Source organism: Pristis pectinata, chromosome 40 (genome assembly GCF_009764475.1).
Source record: "Pristis pectinata isolate sPriPec2 chromosome 40, sPriPec2.1.pri, whole genome shotgun sequence".
Taxonomy (NCBI): domain Eukaryota; kingdom Metazoa; phylum Chordata; class Chondrichthyes; order Rhinopristiformes; family Pristidae; genus Pristis; species Pristis pectinata.
In genome coordinates this window covers 5,072,179-5,090,726 of record NC_067443.1, presented here as the reverse complement: position 1 = coordinate 5,090,726, position 18,548 = coordinate 5,072,179, and the positions used below count along the sequence as shown (strand labels likewise).

The following is an 18,548-nucleotide window of genomic DNA, read 5'->3' as shown; positions in this document are numbered from 1 at the left end:
TACGTGACAATAAGTTTATTTTCTCAAAAAAAAACGGACTTTTCAAAATTTGCACAGATTATATTCCTGACTGTAGTTTAGCACAAAGGAACTTAGTTTTTTTTTTCAATTAATCAAGGGGGGAAGAAAAAGCCAATTTCTTGCAAGAAAATATTTTGGGCTTTTCTTTTGGAAAACTTGTTTATTTGCTATTTTTTAAAAAAAATCTAAGTAGCTTTGTAAAACTGGGGCATTTTTGGAATATGTTGCATTAGAATATTTAGTAAAAAGTTTAGTTGTAAATAAATATATATTTACCTATTTTATAACTTGAATAAAGAGTTTTGTCAAATAATTATTATCCTCTGTTTTATTAGGGCTTATAGGCCCCATTTGTTGGGTTAATTTTGCCCCTCTCTCTCAGCCCTGGATCTCACTAGGATGAGGTTTCTGGTGAAGCTTTTTTTTTTGCAGAGTGCTGATCCATTTGGCTATTCACCTTGTGTAGGCAGCACTGTCATGCTTCAAGCCTGTCCTTGCTTAGGCCCAGAAGGCTTTCAGTGTGCACGCCAGGCTCCCACATTGCCCATCGTGGAAGAATCGCAGAGGGGGTGTGATGGGGGGAACTGATGGGAGTTCTCCTTGGAAGGTCACCTCAACCAAACCTCACTGGAAACAGGAGCTGTAAACAATCTGCCGTAGGAACTCAGCAGGTCAAGCAGCTTCTGTGGGGTGGGTGGCGGTGAGAAAGGAATTGTCAACATTGATGGAGGGTTTCAACCCGAAATGTCGACAATTCTTCTACCTCCACAGACACTGCTCGACCCGCCGAGTTCCTCCAGCAGATTGTTTGTCGCTCCAGAGTCCAGCATCTGCAGTCACCAGAGTCTCCGCTGGAAACTGACTTTTAATCACATTGCTATGCCTGGAATGGATTGTGCTTGTCCCCGTTAGAACAGTGAGTCCCTGGACTGTGAAACTCACTTACCCCAGGGGTCAGCAACCTTCTTGAACCACTACAGTCCTTCTGGAGGAGGTTCTCCCGGGATTTGGGATGAAGGAACCGTGCTACGTTCGATAGATTTTTGGATGCAAGGAACCGAGGGGATCTGGGGGCTGTGCGAGATGGTGAAGGTGAAACCTGCGTTCACACTGAACTGGTTGAGGGGGTTTCTGGGGTTAAGGTCTGCCCCCTCAGGGAGATCTCCCTCCTGGGGGGGGGGGGTGAAGGGCGAGGAGACAAAACAGGTCGGGGGATTTTAAGGTTGGTTCCATGCTGGTGAAGGACACTCGGCAGACGCGAGATTTGTGAAAGTGGTCTTTGTTTTATAAACTCCATTCATGTTTGTAGTGGAAATCGTCTCAGGGTCCAGTCACTGCAAACCTCATCCCGAGGGTCGGGACATTCCGGACGGAACGTCAGGCTGGGGGGAGGGGGATCTGGCTCAGTTTGTGTGTGTGTGTGTGTGAGAGAGAGAGAGAGAGAGAGAGAGAGAGAGTATACATGCACTGTACGCAAGTGTGTGTGTGTGTGAGCGAGAGAGAGAGTATACATGCACTGTACGCAAGTGTGTGTGTGTGTGTGTGTGTGTGTGTGTATACACGTGCCTGTGTGTGTCCATCTGAGTGTGTATATACACAGCTCTGTATGTATGTGTGCATTATGTCCCTGTGGAGATCTGTGTGGCTTTGTCATTTGTGTATGCACTAGTGTATGTTTGCGTGTGCGTCTTTGGGACAGGTATGTCCATCTGTCTGTCCACACACGTGTCCGTTGACTTTCCATGACGGAGGCAGGACTGGACCCGAGAGGGCTGGGGCCTCTACAGGTCCTCCCCGCGACACAGCCCCAGCAGCGCCGTCTGGTAATCACCCTTCGTGTCCTCCTGTGGGGAGAGAGCTGGTCGTCAGTGCCGGGGTCCAGAGCCTCGGGTCACAGGTCCCCGGAATCAAGGCCCCAGCCAGAGAGAACGCGAATCCGGGCCCACCCTGCAATGCGGGAGGGAGGGAGCGTGAGGCCGCGGGAGGGGCGGCGAGGAGGGAGTGCTGCGCTGTGGGAGGAGGGCACAGCTGAGCAGAAGCCAGAAGGGGAAACACCCAGAATCACAGCTGGACGTGACAGACACTTACCCGGATCGCCGTGTACAGCGACTTCCCATATTTCTTCCTGAACTCGGCACGGATACTCAAGAGATCATTCTCACAACGGGACACAAGCAAACGGGTCAGGGGTCCGTCCTTGGTTCCCAAAGACTGCAAAAGTATAAGCACAGGTCAGACACAGGGTAAAGCTCCCTCCGCACCGTCCCGTCACACACTCCCGGGGTCAGACACAGGGTAAAGCTCCCTCCGCACCGTCCCGTCACACACTCCCGGGGTCAGACACAGGGTAAAGCTCCCTCCGCACCGTCCCGTCACACACTCCCGGGGTCAGACACAGGGTGAAACTCCCTCCACACCGTCCCGTCACACACTCCCGGGGTCAGACACAGGGTGAAGGTCCCTCCACACCGTCCCATCACACACTCCCGGGGTCAGACACAGGGTGAAGGTCCCTCCACACCGTCCCATCACACACTCCCGGGGTCAGACACAGGGTGAAGGTCCCTCCACACCGTCCCATCACACACTCCCGGGGTCAGACACAGGGTGAAGGTCCCTCCACACCGTCCCATCACACACTCCCGGGGTCAGACACAGAGTGAAGGTTCCTCCAGCAGATCCTGTGACTGTTACTGAAGTGTTTCCCACAGACAGAGCTGACTCACCTTCATACACTGTTGCAGTCGGTCAGCGAGGTACTCGGGTGTGTTCTGGATGCTTTGCACTGTATGAGGGAGGGAGGATAGTGAGAGGGTAGTGAGACGCAGCGATGTGATCACCCTCCCCTTTGCTTTGTGCCATCTCCAACGCACTACAGAAATCGTCCAGGATCTCCTGAACCCAGGGGAGTAAGTTGTAACCCCACCAAGGCGTTGGGAGGGTTCGACAGGCTCCAACCAGGACCCGGTCTTAGGAGGACGACGCGAGGGAGTGTTCGGACGTTGGAGGAATTGGTGGGTGAGAATCTGAATGGGAAAGCATCCGAGGGGCAGAATGGCCTCCTAAACCTCGTAACCTCAGGGGTGTTGGATCCACGAGTGGGTGTGCCCTTTGCTGCCTTCCTGGATGGGGGAGACTTGAGCTTTGTCCCAAAGGAAAGGCAATGGACACAAGGTCATCCCTCAGTTGTGCTGCTGCCTGTAATCCGTCTATGCAGAACTCCAGCTGCTTGCTGGCCCAGGCACTCAGGAAAAGACCTGGAGCAATTTTGGGATGGTGTGGGGAGGGGGCAGGGGGTGGAAGTACAGCAACGACCACGTAAACCCCTGTCCGGGATCCCACAGGGAAACTGGCCCCAGAAGGTGTTGGGAGAGGGCAGCCAACTCTCGGTCAGAGATGGAGGGTTGAAGGAGCATCCTGAAGGGGGAAGAGGTTTAGGGAGGGGAATCTGGAGCTCGGGGTCTGGGCAGCTAAAGGCACAGCCACTGAGGGTGGAACAACGCGAAATGGGGGGGTGGGGGGCAGGTCAGCCCTGTGGCACAGCAGGTAGAGCCGCTGCCTCTCAGCTCCGGAGAACCCGGGTTTGATGCCGACCTCTGGCACTGTGTGTGTGTGAGAGTGAGAGAGAGTGTGTGTGTGTGTGTGTGTGTGTGTGTGTGTGTGTGTGTGTGTGTGTGTGTGTGTGTGTGTGTGTGTGTGTGTGGAGTCTGCACGTTCTCCCTATGACCACGTGGGTTTCCCCCAGGTGCTCCAGTTCCCTCCCACATCCCAACAACGTGTGGTTAGTCAGCCGCTGTAAATCACCCCCTAGTGTGTGGGTGAGGGGTAGAATCTGGAAGGGGGGGGCTGGCTTGGTGGGGATGTGGGAAATGCAGAATACTGGAAACTGGGATAGCTCCCTGAGCAAGTGTAGACTCAATGAGCCAAATCGTCTCTTACTACATTATAAGGAAGTATATTGAGGAAGGAATTGGATGAGAGGGGTGTCCAGGGAGATTGGTGGGGGGGTTTGAAGGATCAAGCTCAAGTTTATTGTCATGGGCAGACATACTCAGGGTACAAATGTTGTGAAAATTAGCTTTTTGCAGCAGTAGCTCAGCACATTATAAACATAAGTCAACATAAACAGCTTCTACCCCGCTGTTATAAGACTATTGAACGGTCCCCTAGTAGGATAACATGGACTCTTGACCTCACAATCTACCTCATCATGCCCCTTGCAACTTATTGTCTGCCTGCACTGCACTTTCTCTGTAACTGTGACACTTTATTCTGCATTCTGTTATTGTTTTCCCTTGTACTACCTCGATGCACTGTTGTAATGTTAAGATCTGTATGGATGGCATGCAAAAGAAGGTTTTCCACTGTACACGTGACCGATTTACAAAACTTACACAATAATAAAATAAACAAGATAAACACAAGACACGGCAAGTTGAGAGAGAACAAAGAAGAAATGTAGTCCGAGGTAGAGTTAGGATTTTTCAGGTATCGGTAGACGAGGAGTTTTAGACGAGGCGCTGAGCCAAACAACAAAGTCAGTCTCACCCAGAGCGAGGAATCCTTTCTCATCGTCCCCCTTCATCTGTTTTTTGATCGTTTCCGTGATGTCCTGGGAGTTGTACACTTTGTAGTGTTTAAACACTGCAAGGAACACAGACGGGGAGGGTCAGCGTCTGCCGTACAAGACGCAGCCGGCAGCCGTCTGCCGCGCCTGGGGCCCAGAATCCGACTGGTCATCGCCTCCCCGTTTCATCCAAGGCGTCCCACAGAGCCTGGATGTCTGCTGGTGTCACAGCGGCAGAGACGCGCACACCACCACTTAGCCAAGCAAAGGCAAGCTATTCCACTCCGGAGGGCGTAGACTCAGAGAGGCAGGGAAACAGGCCCTTCTACCCGACTAGTCCTTGCCGACCAAGGTGTCTACTTGAGCTCGTCCTATTTGCCCGCGTTTGGCCCATATCCCTCCAAACCCTTCCTGTCCACTGACCTGTCCAACTGTCTTTTAAACACTGTAACTGTACCCCCTCTGGCAGCTCATTCCACACACCCACCACCCTCCGTGTGAAAAAGTTGCCCCTCAGGTCGCCTTTAAATCTTTCCCCTCTCACCTTAAACCCTTGAGCTTTAGACTGAGGAAGAGACGGTCACCCCTCAGCCTCCTCCGCTCCAGGGAAAACCGTCCCAGCCTCTCCTTATAACCTCTCCAGGGTTTTCCAGCCTACAGCTTCTCTGCAGTTCCTGCAGGTGCTGTTTGGATGCGGAGAGGGTCTCGGACAGAATCCACCCCCCCCCCCCCCCCCAGTGTTGTTTCTCCCACTCTAAACCTTCAACAGATGTCTAATTATTAGCCTGCAAAGGGGTTGTCAGAGAGAGAGAGAGAGAGAGAGAGAGAGAGAGAGAGAGAGAGAGGAGAGAGAGAGAGAGAGAGACACACATAGCAGGAAAACAGGCCCTTCAACCCATTGAATCGGTGCTAACAACCATCCGCACATTTACATTAACTCTATTTTGTTCTCCCCACATTTTCCCGTCAACTCCCCCCCCACCCCCCAGATTCTGCCCCTCACCCACAAACAAAGGGGGTGATTTACAGCTGTCGATTGACACTGCCCCTCCCGTGGCGCTCCCTCCTCGCCGCCCCTCCCGCGGTGCTCCCTCCTCGCCGCCCTCCAACCATGGGAAGCTCCCTCCTGGTGCTCCCTCAGCACTGCCCCTGAGGGAGGGCATATCAGGGCCCCTCAATCCTACCTCGATTCAGGTGGCTGTGGCTCCTCTGGGTCAGAATGGGAATCCAAGCGTCAAAGTTGGGCTTCTTCTGGCTGGCCACGGCATGCAGGGCCTTTAGCGACGAGGGTGGGGGGTTGAGGGGTGGGAACAGGGAGAGAGGAGTCAGAAAATAACCCCACCAGCATCCCCAGTAACCTCCTCTCCAAAACACCGGAACTCCTCTCTCTCTCTGGTACCTTTCAATCCATCCAGTGAGGTTCTTTCCCAGAAGTGGTCGCTCTGGTACTTGAGTGGCTGCCGACCAGCACACAGCAAGATCCCACAGCAACCATGTGACATGGGTGACATATCTCTGCTCCAGGATACCAGGGAGAGCTCCCCAAACATTCCCCTCCTCCTCCAATAGTGGACCTGGGTTAATTTACATTAACTCCCTCCTCACTGCCCCTCCATCCTCACCACCCCTCCCGTGGCACACACTCCTCAATGCCCCCTCCCATGGTGCTCCCTCCTCACCACCCCTCCCGTGGTGTCCCCTCCTCACCTACCTTGATCTGTCCACCGACTCACCAGCTTGGTCTCCCTCCCTCCCTTCCTCCCCCACGACTACCCAATGGCCCACATTATCTGAAGGGGTCGAAGTTCCCCGAATTCCAGCTCAGCGACACAGTTGGCGATGGGGTAAACAGATCAGGGAAAGTTACTTGGGGAGAACCTGTGTTGGTTCGCTCTGTACCACAGCCCCACTTACCCGGGCATCCTCCTCGATCAGCTCATAGTTAATGACGTTTGAGTTTTCCTCTCTCTTCCCCTGGAAGCGGACGATAAGACCAGTTAGTCCGGACGGACATCCCTGTCACCTTGCCGAAAGCCCAGACCGAAAGCCCTGGGCAGATCCCTGTACGTTCTATGGCAAGTCAAACATCTCTACAGCAGAGCAGGTGGGATCTGTGGAATCTGTTGCCACAGAGGGTGGTGGAGGCCAAGTCACTGGGCGTAATTAAGGCAGAGATTGAGAGGCTCTTGATTGGTGAGGGGGTTAAGCGTTACGGGGAGAAGACGGGAGAATGGGGGTGAAAAAAGGGACTGGAGTGGAGCAGGAACAGTAGCATGAATTTGATGGGTTGAATGGCCTGCTTCTGTCCGGATGGAATTGTGTGCGCGCGCATGCATGTGTGTGTATGTATGTGTGCGCGTGTGTACATGCGTTTGTGCCTGTGCGTCTGCGCGTTTGTGTGTGCGCGTGTGTGCATGCGTTTGTGCCTGTGCGTCTGCACCTGTGCGTTTGTGTGTGTGTGTGTGTGTGTGTGTGTGTGTGTGTGTGTGTGTGTGTGTGTGTGTGTGTGCGTTCTCCCTGTGACCGCATGGGTTCCCCCGGGTGCTCTGGTTCCTTCCCACTTCCCCACGACGTGCAGGGTGGGTGCCCCCAGTGTGTGGGTGAGGGGCAGAGTTGGGGGGGCAGCTGATGGGACAATAAGATGGGATCAGTGTAGGATGAAGATAAGTAGGTGCTTTATGTGCGGAGCAGACTCAATGGGCGGAAGGCCTGACCCCCTGCTGGGAGGGACCTTCATCAGTTTCACATTTTCACTGGTTTCCGTCACTCCACCAAAGTTTCCGCTCGACGGCGACACCAGAACGTCAACTGCCGACAGCAATGTCCGATTGGGAATTGGGTAGCAACTTCTCCCGGGGAATGAGGAAGAGCACGTGGTTCATCCCCACAGCAAGGGTTGGGGCAGAGGCAAGGGGCGGGTTTAAGGAGGGGGTGGACAAACAGAGGCAAGGGGGGAGAGAGAGAGAGAGACAGAGACGGAGAGAGAGAGAGAGACGGAGAGAGAGACGGAGAGAGAGAGAGAGAGAACAGAGAGAGAGAGAGAGAGACGGAGAGAGAGAGAGACGGAAAGAGAGAGAGAGACGGAAAGAGAGAGAGAGACGGAAAGAGAGAGAGACGGAAAGAGAGAGAGACGGAAAGAGAGAGAGACGGAAAGAGAGAGACAGAGAGAGAGAGAGAGAGAGAGAGAGACAGAAAGACAGAGAGAAAGAGAGAGAGAGGCAGAGAGAGAGAGAGACAGAGAGAGAGAGAGACAGAGACAGAGAGAGAGAGAGAGAGAGAGAGACAGAGAGAGAAAGAGACAGAGAGACACAGAGAGAGAGAGAGAGACAGAGAGAGAGAGAGAGACAGACAGACATTTTGGACCCGTATCTAAGAAAGGATGCGCTGGCCCTGGAGAGGGTCCAGAGGAGGTTCACAAGAATGATCCCGGGAATGAAAGGGTTAACATATGAGAAGCGTTTGATATCTCTGGGCCTGTACTCAATGGAGTTCAGAAGGATGAGGGGGGGATCTCATTGAAACCCACTGGACACTGAAAGGCCTGGATAGAGTGGACGTGGAGAGTGTTTCCATCAGTGGGAGAGTCCGGGACCCAAGGGCACAGCCTCAGAATAAAGCAACATCCCTTTAGAACTGAGATGAGGAGGAATTTCTTCAGCAAGAGGGTGGTGAATCTGTGGAATCCGTTGCCACAGTGGGCAGTGGAGGCCAAGTCATTGGGTGCAATTAAGGCAGAGATTAATAGGTTCTTGATTGGTGAGGGGGTTAAGGGGAGAAGACGGGAGAATGGGGGTGAAAAAAGAAGTGACTGGGGTGGAGCAGAAACAGTAGCATGGTTCTGATGGGTTGAATGGCCTGCTTCTATCCAGACACCGCAAAGGTAGCATTCCTTGGGAACAATGATCCCCCATTCACACAGCCCTCTTAATGTAATAAAATATCCCCAGAAACTTCCAAGGATTATCATCAAACAAATCAGCCCCGGGTCCACGATGGGAGATGTTGGGACAAGGAACCCGAAGCTCAGTTGGAGAGAAGGGGGAGAGACATTCCAGAGCTCAGGAGGCAGGGAGCAGAAGGCAGGGCGATGGGAATCGGGGGATGGACGGAGAGGCCGGAATTGGAGGAGGGCAGAGAGTTGGGAGGGTTGTTGGAGCTTGGGAGAGACGTCACTGGGAGTTTCCCGACCCTCTCTCCCGACACACCCTGGATGGGTTGCAGTCCGAACCGGGACACAAGGACCAAGACGCACCTCTAACAGGGTGAGGAGCAGGGTTTGGAACTTGCCCCTCGTGTCGCTGCTGATGTCCTGCTCCAGGGTCTTCTGAAATTCTGGAGAAATTAATCAAACTGTGGTTACGCTCCTGGGCCGACAAGGTTCAAATCTCACCCCCCACCCACACCTTCCTTCCCCACCTCCTTCCCTTTATTCCCTGGTCCACTGCCCCATCCAATCAGGTTCCATCACATTCAACCTTCTGCCTCTTCCCCCTCCCAGCTTCTCACAGCGTTCCCAGATTCCCCCCCTCCCCCACTCCTCTTCCTCCCCTTCCCACCCCCTCAAACCGCTCTTATTCTGGCTTCTGCCCTCTTCCTTTCCCAAGGAAGGGTCTCAACCCGAAACGTCGACTGTTCATTTCCCTCCACAGATGCTGCCTGACCCGCTGAGTTCCTCCAGCGTTCAGTGTGTGTTGCTTCATTATCTCACCCTGACACTTTTGGGGACTTCAATATGGATTGAAAAAAAGATATTGGTTGGTATTGTTGTCATATGTCCCGAGATACAGTGAAAGGATTTCCTTCTGCACGTCACCCAGACAGATCATTCCGTACATCAGTACATCGAGGTCATACAGAAGGAAAACAGAATGCAGAATATAGTGTTACAGAGAAAGTGCAGTGCAGGCAGACAATAAGGTGCAAGGGCCATGACGAGGTAGATTGGGAGATCAAGAGTTCACCTTTAGTGTGTGAAAGGTCCGTTCAAGAGTCTGATAACAGCGGGATAGAAGCTGTCTTTGAGCCTGATGACGTTTTCAAGCTTTTGTATCTTCTGCCCGATGGGAGAAGAGAGAATGACCGGGGTGGGAAGGGTCTTTGATTACATTGGCTGCTTTCCCAAGGCAGTGGGAAGTGTAGACAGAGTTGACAGAGGGGAGGTTGGTTTGAGTGATGGACTGGGCTGGGAGAGAGGGGAGGGGAGGGGAGGAGAGGGGAGAGAGGGAACGTTCTGCAGATACAGGTGGTGTGTATGTGTGCTTGTGAAGGGTGTGTGTGACTGAGTGTGTGTGTCCCTGCGTCTGCACCGTGCACACAGGCACACTGTGTGTTTGATTCTTGATTTCGTTCATGGGCCGGGGGTGCTGTTAACAAGGAGGCGGTTCTGAATCAACCAGTTGGGTGGGTCTGGAGTCATAGCCGGGTCTGACCCAGTGAGGACGGGAGAGTTCTGATGTGAATCTCGGGAGTGAAGGGGAAAGGCATTTATATCGTTCCACACTCACCGAGAGTGAGACTGGGATTTTTAAACTCCGGATTGATTTAATTCATTGAAATAACCTCCTGACTGCTGCAGTCGGAATTGTACTAATGTCCCTGACACCAGTGGTCCAGACCCCTGTCTGCTGGTCCAGTCAGGGTGTGTACCATTGTGTGTGTGTGTGAGAGAGAGAGAGAGAGAGAGAGAGAGAGAGACAGAGAGAGAGAGAGAGAGACAGAGACAGAGAGAGAGTGAGTGAGTGTGTGTGCACGTGAGTGTGTGTGTGCACGTGTCTGTTTTTATGACTGACAGTCCACCTGTCTCTCCCCTAACCTGTCACTCCCTGTATCCATCCCTCTCCGCCTGTTCTCCCACCTCCCCGCCTGTCTGCACGGGATCCACAAACCTCGTTTGTAAGCTGCCGCGATCAGCTGCAACTCCTTGTTGGACCGGGTGCTGAGGATTTCGATCAGAGTGTCTTCATCTGTCCCAAGGCCCTGTCAGGAATCAGAAGCAGGTCAGGCCGAGATGGTGTAACCTACACACCACACAGGCGGAGAGAGGGAGGGACGGGTGAGGGGAGGTACAAACGTCAGTCAGAAAGACAGACAGACTCACATGTATATAGGCACACACACACACACGTGCAGACACACGCACACACTCACAGGAGCTCAGACTGTGTAGTCACTCCCGCCTCTGAACCAGAGGGTCAAGGGTTCGAGTCCCACTCTGGAGACAAGAACAAGATCCCAGAAGAGTGCGGGGGAAGTGCCACACAGGGGGGAATGGGTATAAAGTGCATGAGTGAGAGAGGGAATGGGGGGGGGAGGTGGAGAAGGCAAATGAGAGAGAAAGAAAGAACGAAAGAGAGATGAAAGGGATGACAGAATAGGAGAGGGAGAGGGGGGAAGAGGGAGGAGGAGAGGGAGGGAGATGGAGAGGGGGGAGGGAGAGATGGGGAAAGGGGGAGGGAGGGGAACTGGGATCTATGGGAAGAGACAAGAGGTGTGGAGAGGGCTGGGATTGTGGGAGGGAGCTGGGCTCCTGGGGCAGACCCTCCCTCAGCCAGAGCCTGGGCCCCTTGCACGATTACCTTCATTGCCTCTTTAAGCGCCTGTGCGTCGCGGTCCTCTGGGGATTGCAGCAGGGAGACCATGACATTCTCAAGGTAACCGGACAGCTTTTTCTTCAGCGAGGCTTCCAGGTCCTGCAGGAGGGACACAGAACACTTCTCCTTACCATGTTCCCCAGTCCCTCCAACCCACCCCTCGCGCTCACACCCCACAACAACTCCATCTCAGCAAGGTCACAGAGTCACACAGCACGGAAACAGGCCCTTCGGCCCAACTAATCCATGCTAACCAAGATGCCCATCTAAGCTGGTCCCATTTGCCCCCATATCGTTCTGAACATTTCTTGTTCACATACCTATCCAACTGTCTTTTAAACATTGACAAGGTCATGGTTTTAAAATCCTCATCCTTGTTTGTAACTCACATTTTCTTCTCTCCCTGTCCCTCCAGCCCTCCCAGATCTCTGCCCTTCTCCCCATCATCCCCTGATTTCAGCTGCCTGGGCCCTGAGCTCCAGAATTCCCTCCCTAAACCCCTCCACAGACCTCTCCTCCTTCAAGGGGCCCCCAATAACTAACTTCACGTTTGGGCACCTGGTCTAACATCTACCCAGGTTATATCTTACTCATCAGGGGACGGAACTTGGCACAGCAGGTAGAGCCCCTGCCTCTCAGCTCCAGGGACCTGGGTTCAATCCCGACCTCTGGTGCTGTGTGAGTGAGTGAGAGAGAGAGAGCGAGAGAAAAAGAGTGTGTGTGTCTCTCTGGGTGTGTGAGAGAGTGTGAGAGACAGCGTGAGAGAGAGCGTGAGAGTGTGTGTGTGAAAGAGAGAATGTGTGTGTCTCTCTCTCTGTGGGTGAGAGAGAGAGTGTGAGAGAGAGTGTGTGTGTCTCTCTGGGTGTGTGAGAGAGTGAGAGAGAGAGTGTGAGAGAGAGAGTGTGTGTGTCTCTCTCTCTCTGGGTGAGAGAGGGTGAGAGAGAGAGAGAAAGTGTGTATCTCTCTCTCTCTCCCCCCCCCATGTTGGGGCAGCCACCGATCCCTGCTCCAGAAACCCACCGCGTTGTACTGTTTCTGGAAAGCCTTGGTGATGAGTTGTCTCTGATCCCAGGAGCGATTGGAGAGGATCCGGACAATGGTGGCTTCGTCGACCCCTGTGGGATGGAGAGAAAGCGCAGAGTGAAGGGATGTCTGCAGAGGATGTTCGAGGAGGGGCCGTGAGGGGGGAGGGCCGTGCTGTGGGAGGGGCGGTGAGGGGGGAGTGCCGTGCTGTGGGAGGGCCGCGCTGCGGGAGGGGCGGTGAGGGGGGAGGGCCGCGCTGTGGGAGGGGCCGTGAGGGGGGAGGGCCGTGCTGTGGGAGGGGCCGTGAGGGGGGAGGGCCGCGCTGCGGGAGGGGTGGTGAGGAGGGAGGGCCGTGCTGCGGGAGGGGCGGTGAGGGGGGAGGGCCATGCTATGGGAGGGGCCGTGAGGGGGGAGTGCCGTGCTGCGGGAGGGGCGGTGAGGGGGGAGTGCCGTGCTATGGGAGGGGCCGTGAGGAGGGAGCACCGCGCTGTGGGAGGGGCCGTGAGGAGGGAGGGACGGGCTGTGGGAGGGGCGGTGAGGAGGGAGCGCCCCACTGTGGGAGGGGTGGTGAGGGGGGAGCGCTGCGCTGCAGGAGGGGCGGTGAGGGGGGAGCGCCCGGATGGAGCGCCGTGGGAGGGGCGGTGGCAATTTATTTCGGATTTACAGCATCTACAGTTTTATTTTGCATTTCACTCCCTGGGGGAGCAGTGGGCGCAGTTCTTCCCCTCACCACTGAGGGGTGCCACCGAGGCCCATCCACACTGCCCTCACCTCGAGGAGCAGTGGGTAACTGGGAAATGCAGAGAGTTTTGTAGGGGCAGTGGTGTCGAGTGAGCACACAGTACCTTTGGCATCCATCGCCTGCTTCAGAGCTTTCACATCGTCCTCAACAAAGAAGTTGGCGTAAGGTTTCAGGGTGGCCAAACCTCCCCAGTTCATCGGCTGCAAGGGAAGAAAGGGACCGTTAGAAGGCTGAGAGCAGGAGGAGGTGGGTTCGTCTGTAGAATAACAGATCCCCGGGAGTGGGTTACAGGCTGGGATCTGATCCAGGGGTTCAGGGGTTTATATATAGAATAACAGATCCCCGGGTTACAGGCTGGGATCTAATCCAGGGGTTCATATATAGATCCCTGGGAGCAAGTTACAGGCTGGGATCTAATCCAGGGATTCGTGGGGTTTATATATAGAATAACAGATCCCCCGGTTACAGGCTGGGATCTAATCCAGGGGTTCATATATAGATCCCTGGGAGGAGGTTACAGGCTGGGATCTAATCCAGGGGTTTGTGGGGTTTATATATAGAATAACAGATCCCCCGGTTACAGGCTGGGATCTAATCCAGGGGTTCATATATAGATCCCTGGGAGCGAGTTACAGACTGGGATCTAATCCAGGGGTTCGGGGAGTTTATATATAGAATAACAGATCCCCAGGGGTGGGTTACAGGCTGGGATCAAATTAGGTGTGTCCAAGGATACTTTAATTTAGGGTTGGCTGAATTCTATGTCTCTGAATTGGAAGCATTGATCAGTAATTACACATCTCACGACGAAGTTCATACCCATTGTGCAGTTACATCTGAAACCAGCAGAGGGAGCATTGGACTGTGTGTGTGTGTGTGTGTGTGTGTGTGTGTGTGTGTGTGTGTGTGTGTGTGTGTGTGTGTGTGTGTGTGTGTGTGTGTGTGTGTGTGTGTGTGTGTGTGTGTGTGTGTGTGTGTGTGTGTGTGTGTGTGTGTGTGTGTGTGTTGAATAACCCAATGCAAGAAATGTGTGAATATTCCTTTAGCCAAGTAGCAATGCAGACTTTGGGGGATCTGTGTGACAAACTGAACTTACTGTTAAGCTTCAAGGGAAAACAAATATGTCTTAAAATTTAAAAACTGCAATTTGTGGAAATTACTCCAATAATAGAATACACTCAAAGCATCACACACTCAGACACAGAGTGAAGCTCCCTCTACACTGTCCCATCACACACTCCCAGGGTCAGACACAGAGGGAAGCTCCCTCTATACTGTCCTTGATATGATAACATTCTCTTAGACTCTTCATAGCTCTGACTTTTGATCAATCGTGCTGGGAAGACCGTGGGTTCAGGAGAGTGGAATCTCACTCCTAACTAGTTAACAGAGAGAGCACTCAAACTCCCCCACGGTCATAGTGTCCTTCTATTTACCATGGGTGGGGACCTCAGTGAAGAACAAAGTTCTCCTCGTTGGACACTGTTTGGGTTAACGAGCCGGAACCTATCACACTGAGGCCAGGAGGTGGGAGCTTACCCGATCGACTTGCACGATCTGACTGAGGATTTCGTTCACAAGGACCATCCTTCCCGGAGACTGTGTGAAAGAAAACAGAGAGGTTTTACCCACCACGAGTGTGTCTGGGACACAGAGAGTCGCTCTCCTGTCTCCTGCATCTCCCACACAAAATGCTGGAGGAACTCAGCAAGTCAGGCAGCATCTATGGAGGGAAATGGACAGTTGAGGTTTCGGGTTGACTCCATTAACCAAAACGTCGACTGTTTACTTCCCTCCATAGATGCTGCCTGACCTGCTGAGTTCCGCCAGTGTTTTGTGTGTTGTTCCAGATTTCAGCATCTGCAGAACCTCTTGTGTCTCCTGCATATCCAAGTCAGGTCTAGGTCCGTAAACAAGGTGGCCCAGCGGGTAGAGCCGCTGCCTCAGAGCTCCAGAGACCCAGGTTCGAGACCCAACCTCCGGCGCGCTGTGTGTGTGTGTGTGTGTGTGTGTGTGTGTGTGTGTGTGTGTGTGTCCAGAGTTTGCACATTCTCCCTGCAACCGTGTGGGTTTCCCCCGGGTGCTCCGGTTCCCTCCCACATCCCAACAACATGCAGGGTCGGTGAGTTAATCGTCCGCTGTAAATCTCCCCCCACCCCCCAAGTGTGTGGGTGAGGGGTAGAATATGGGGGGTAGTTGATGGGAATGTGGGGAGAATAGGTTACAGGGAAAATTAGCGGGAGATTGGGACTGCTCAGTGGGATGGCATGGACTTGATGGGTCAAAAGGCTGAAGGAATGTCGTACTGTGGGGGAGTCAGGACTGAGGGAGCGCCACGCTGTGGGAGGGGTGGTGAGGAGGGAGGGCCGCACTGTGGGAGGGGTGGCGAGGAGGGAGGGCTGCGCTGTGGGAGGGGCGGCGAGGAGGGACGGTGAGGAGGGATGTCAAGGAGGGAATGCTGCACTGTGGGAGGGGTGGTGAGGAGGGAGGGCCGCACTGTGGGAGGGGCGGCGAGGAGGGAGGGCTGCACCATTGGATCAAACACCACTCAGAGATCTGGTCCTCCCTCTCAGTGGTGGGGGGGGATGAAAAGAGACCCCATGTCTGCTGGGCAGGGAGGGAGGGGGGTAGGGAGAGAACGAGCTCTCACTAACATCCCAGGCCTGATATTTATTCCCCGACCCACACAGTCAGTTGCAACACGGCAATTGCCACCTCATGGGATCTTACTGTGCTGTGGGGAGTGCTCCCTGCTGAGAGCGAGGGATGCGGCTGAGGGACGCTGGGAGCTGCTGGCGAGGGGCGGTTTCTCCCTGGACGGCTGCCTCTCCCGTGCAGACTGAGCCGGGCAGCATTCCTGTGGGGGGCAGGGATCCGGTTCTGCTGGGAGAGCCTGGTTCACGGGCTCCGCAGTGTGGGTGAGGGGGTGAAGGGCTGAGGGAGGGGACAAGGGGGGGGATGGGGATGGAGGAGAGAAGGGAGGGAGGGGAGCCACTGTTACTGCAAGCATAGGACTTGCTGCTAAATCTCTGGCAGAGAGTATTTGGAGGGGGTTTATTCATTGCCTCCTTGTCGTGTGCATTACGTTGGGAAAGGTGCCCCCAGCAAGATCCCACCAATGGCAACGTCCAAATTCTGTGACTGCCCCTCCCGCAGTGCGGTGCTCCCTCCTCACCGCCCCTCCTGTGGCACTCCCTCCTCACTGTCCCTCCCACAGTGCAAAGCTACCTCCTCACTGCCCCTCCCTCAGCACTGACAGCAGCCGGGAGCCCTGCAATCAAGCCCCCTGGCCTCAGAGAACAGACACCCTCAGTGGTTCGGCCTGCCCCACACACAGGGGACTGCGGAGAGAGACCCTGTGCCCCAGTGAGAGACACTTGAAAGGACCTCCCGTCCAAGTGCCCCTCCCCTGGGGCCAATCAACAAGGGTCGGACTTCACCACCACCACCCCCCAACCCTCACTGGGATCTTGCTGTGCACAGATCAGCCACTCGCAACTACAGACCTCTCCTGGGTTGGACCACCAGAAAGACTTCCCGAAACCAGCCCCCACACCCCACCCAGGACAGGCCAGGGCAAGGGGTGCTGGGACACTGACCCCTCCCTACCCTGACCCGGTTGACCCTCGACCCTGTGGCACTGAATGGGGGGACCAGAATCCCACCCCCACCCCAATAGTGTTTGCCCTGCTGGCTGGAATTATGCTTAAAGGTGCTGTTGCTCTTAAAGGTGAGGTTAAGAATTTTCATTTGCGCGCTCTCGGTAAACCAAGAGCACCCAGCTCCCTCTCACCCTTTCCCCTCCCCCCCCACTCCATCGGCCCATCACCCACACACCCCTCCCACTGCGTCCCCTTCCCCCCTCACTGTTCCCATCTGCCCTCCCCACCCTCCCTCATTTGGCTCCAGGCTCCACCTTTCTCTCCTATCAGATCCCACCGTCTGCAGCCCTTTGCTGCCTCCGCCTCTCACCTCCCGGCCTCTGTCGCTGTGCCCACCCTCCCCTCCTCCGTCTGCCCATCGCTTGCCCCACTCTGTCTATCTCCCCTCTACTCTTTCAGACCAGAAGGGTCTCGACCCGAAACGTCGACTTGTCTGTTCCCCCTCCACAGATGCTGCCTGACCCGCTGAGTCCCTCCAGCACTTTGTGTGCTGCTCCAGATCCCAACATCTGCAGTCTCTCTCGTGTCTCCAATCGTCAGAAGGTAGTTGGGACAAGGTTTGGATACGAGCATACAAATTTGGAGCAGGAGTAGGCCATTGCCTCGTCAAGCCTGCTACCACATTCAAGAAGAATCATGGCAGATTTGACTATAACCTCAACCCTACATCACTGCCTCTCGCTGGCAACCTTTCACCCCTTTCCTTATCAGGAATCTTTTAACCTCCTCCCTAAAAATACTCATAGGCTGTTTCCACCGCCCTCAGAGTTCCAAAGACTCACCCACCCTCTGGGAAAGAAATAAAATTACCTTGACTCTGTCTGAAATGGGCCACCCCTGATTTTTAAACAGTGACCCATGGTTCTAGAATCTCCCACAGGAGGAAGCATCCTCTCCACACCCTCGTTGAGACCCAAACTCCAGATACAAGCCCCGCCTGTCCAACCTCTCCCCTTACACTGACCCAAGAAGATAGAGAGGTGTTTTAAAGAGAGAGGTTTTACTGAGAGAACTGCAAAACATATACGTTGAAAGATGCTTCCCCATTCAGACCTGAAACTAATTCTTTGGAACTTTGTAAGTCCTTTGGGGAGATGCGGGATTGCTGCTGTAAGGTGTCAAAACTTTCCTAACTTAGAACTACTCAGCAGGTCAGGCAGCATGGGGAGAAGAGCAGAGTCGACATTTCAAGTTCCGGGACCCTTCATCAGGACTGGAGGAGTGGGAAGGGGCAGGGGTCGTTGTCAGCAGGTATATCCGTGTTTCTCTCCCAACAGATGCTGCCTGACCTGCTGAACACATCCAGCGTCCTGTTTTGTTTTCGGATTCCCAGTATCCTCAGATTTTTTTTTGTGTTCCAATTTCTTAACACCACAGCAGTCAGTGCTGGAAATATTTAAAGGTTTGTGTACACTGCAATCATTTTAACAGCAAGCCCAAACTAAAGTGACACACGCCTCTGTATAATTTCACGTTGCACATTCCTTCCCCCACCCTGGGGACTCCTGCCAGTCTTTTCTCAGGAATGAATTAAAAGACAAGCAGTGTCCCAAGCCTGGCTCTCCCTTGTTCCTCTCTGTCTCTCTCCCCCTTTCTGTTCCTGAAGCAACTCAGCACAGCCTTACCTGAGAGGTGTTTTAGGACGTAAGACTTGGTTGTGTCTCTCTGCAGGGCAAGGTCTGGTTTCGTTGCTTGCTGCTTCTCTCTCGTTTCCCTGTGGGCGTGTCACGTATACTCATCCCATGAGATCACACACACACTATTCAGTAAGTAGGCAGGGAAAACTCAGGTTAGATCTCTCTCCACGTCAGCCAGCTCCAAAACATAGTCATAGAAACAGGCCCTTTGGTCCCTGCTGACCAAGATTCCCATCTAATCCAGTCCCATTTGGCCCATATCCCTCTAAACTTTTCCTATCCATGTACCTGTCCAAGTACCTTTTA

The 18,548-nt window shown here is 54.0% G+C and overlaps 1 protein-coding gene across 1 annotated transcript; it reads right to left on the bottom strand.

The window, feature by feature from the left end:
* Positions 1–18,349, bottom strand: LOC127587466 (annexin A2-like). The gene is made up of 13 exons (XM_052045803.1): positions 18,231–18,349; positions 14,483–14,542; positions 13,047–13,143; positions 12,199–12,293; positions 11,164–11,277; positions 10,474–10,564; positions 8,841–8,920; positions 6,503–6,562; positions 5,773–5,863; positions 4,570–4,665; positions 2,748–2,806; positions 2,110–2,232; positions 1–1,865 (listed from the first exon to the last, which is right to left on the bottom strand). The coding sequence occupies exons 2-13, from the start codon at positions 14,528–14,530 to the stop codon at positions 1,803–1,805; spliced, it is 1,017 nt and encodes a 338-aa protein (XP_051901763.1). The 5' UTR covers positions 14,531–14,542; positions 18,231–18,349; the 3' UTR covers positions 1–1,802.
* Between the last annotated feature and the right edge of the window lie 199 nt (positions 18,350–18,548).

Bases quoted from the DNA above. Each gene is read 5' to 3' on its own strand.
- LOC127587466 (XM_052045803.1), bottom strand. From the start codon at position 14,530: ATGGTCCTTGTGAACGAAATCCTCAGTCAGATCGTGCAAGTCGATCGG. The intron at 11,278-12,198 runs GTGGGTTTCTGG...TCCCTCCTGCAG, and splicing joins TCCAGAAACAGTACAACGCG to GACCTGGAAGCCTCGCTGAA. The intron at 2,807-4,569 runs GTGAGACTGACT...TCCCTCATACAG, and splicing joins GAAAGGATTCCTCGCTCTGG to TGCAAAGCATCCAGAACACA.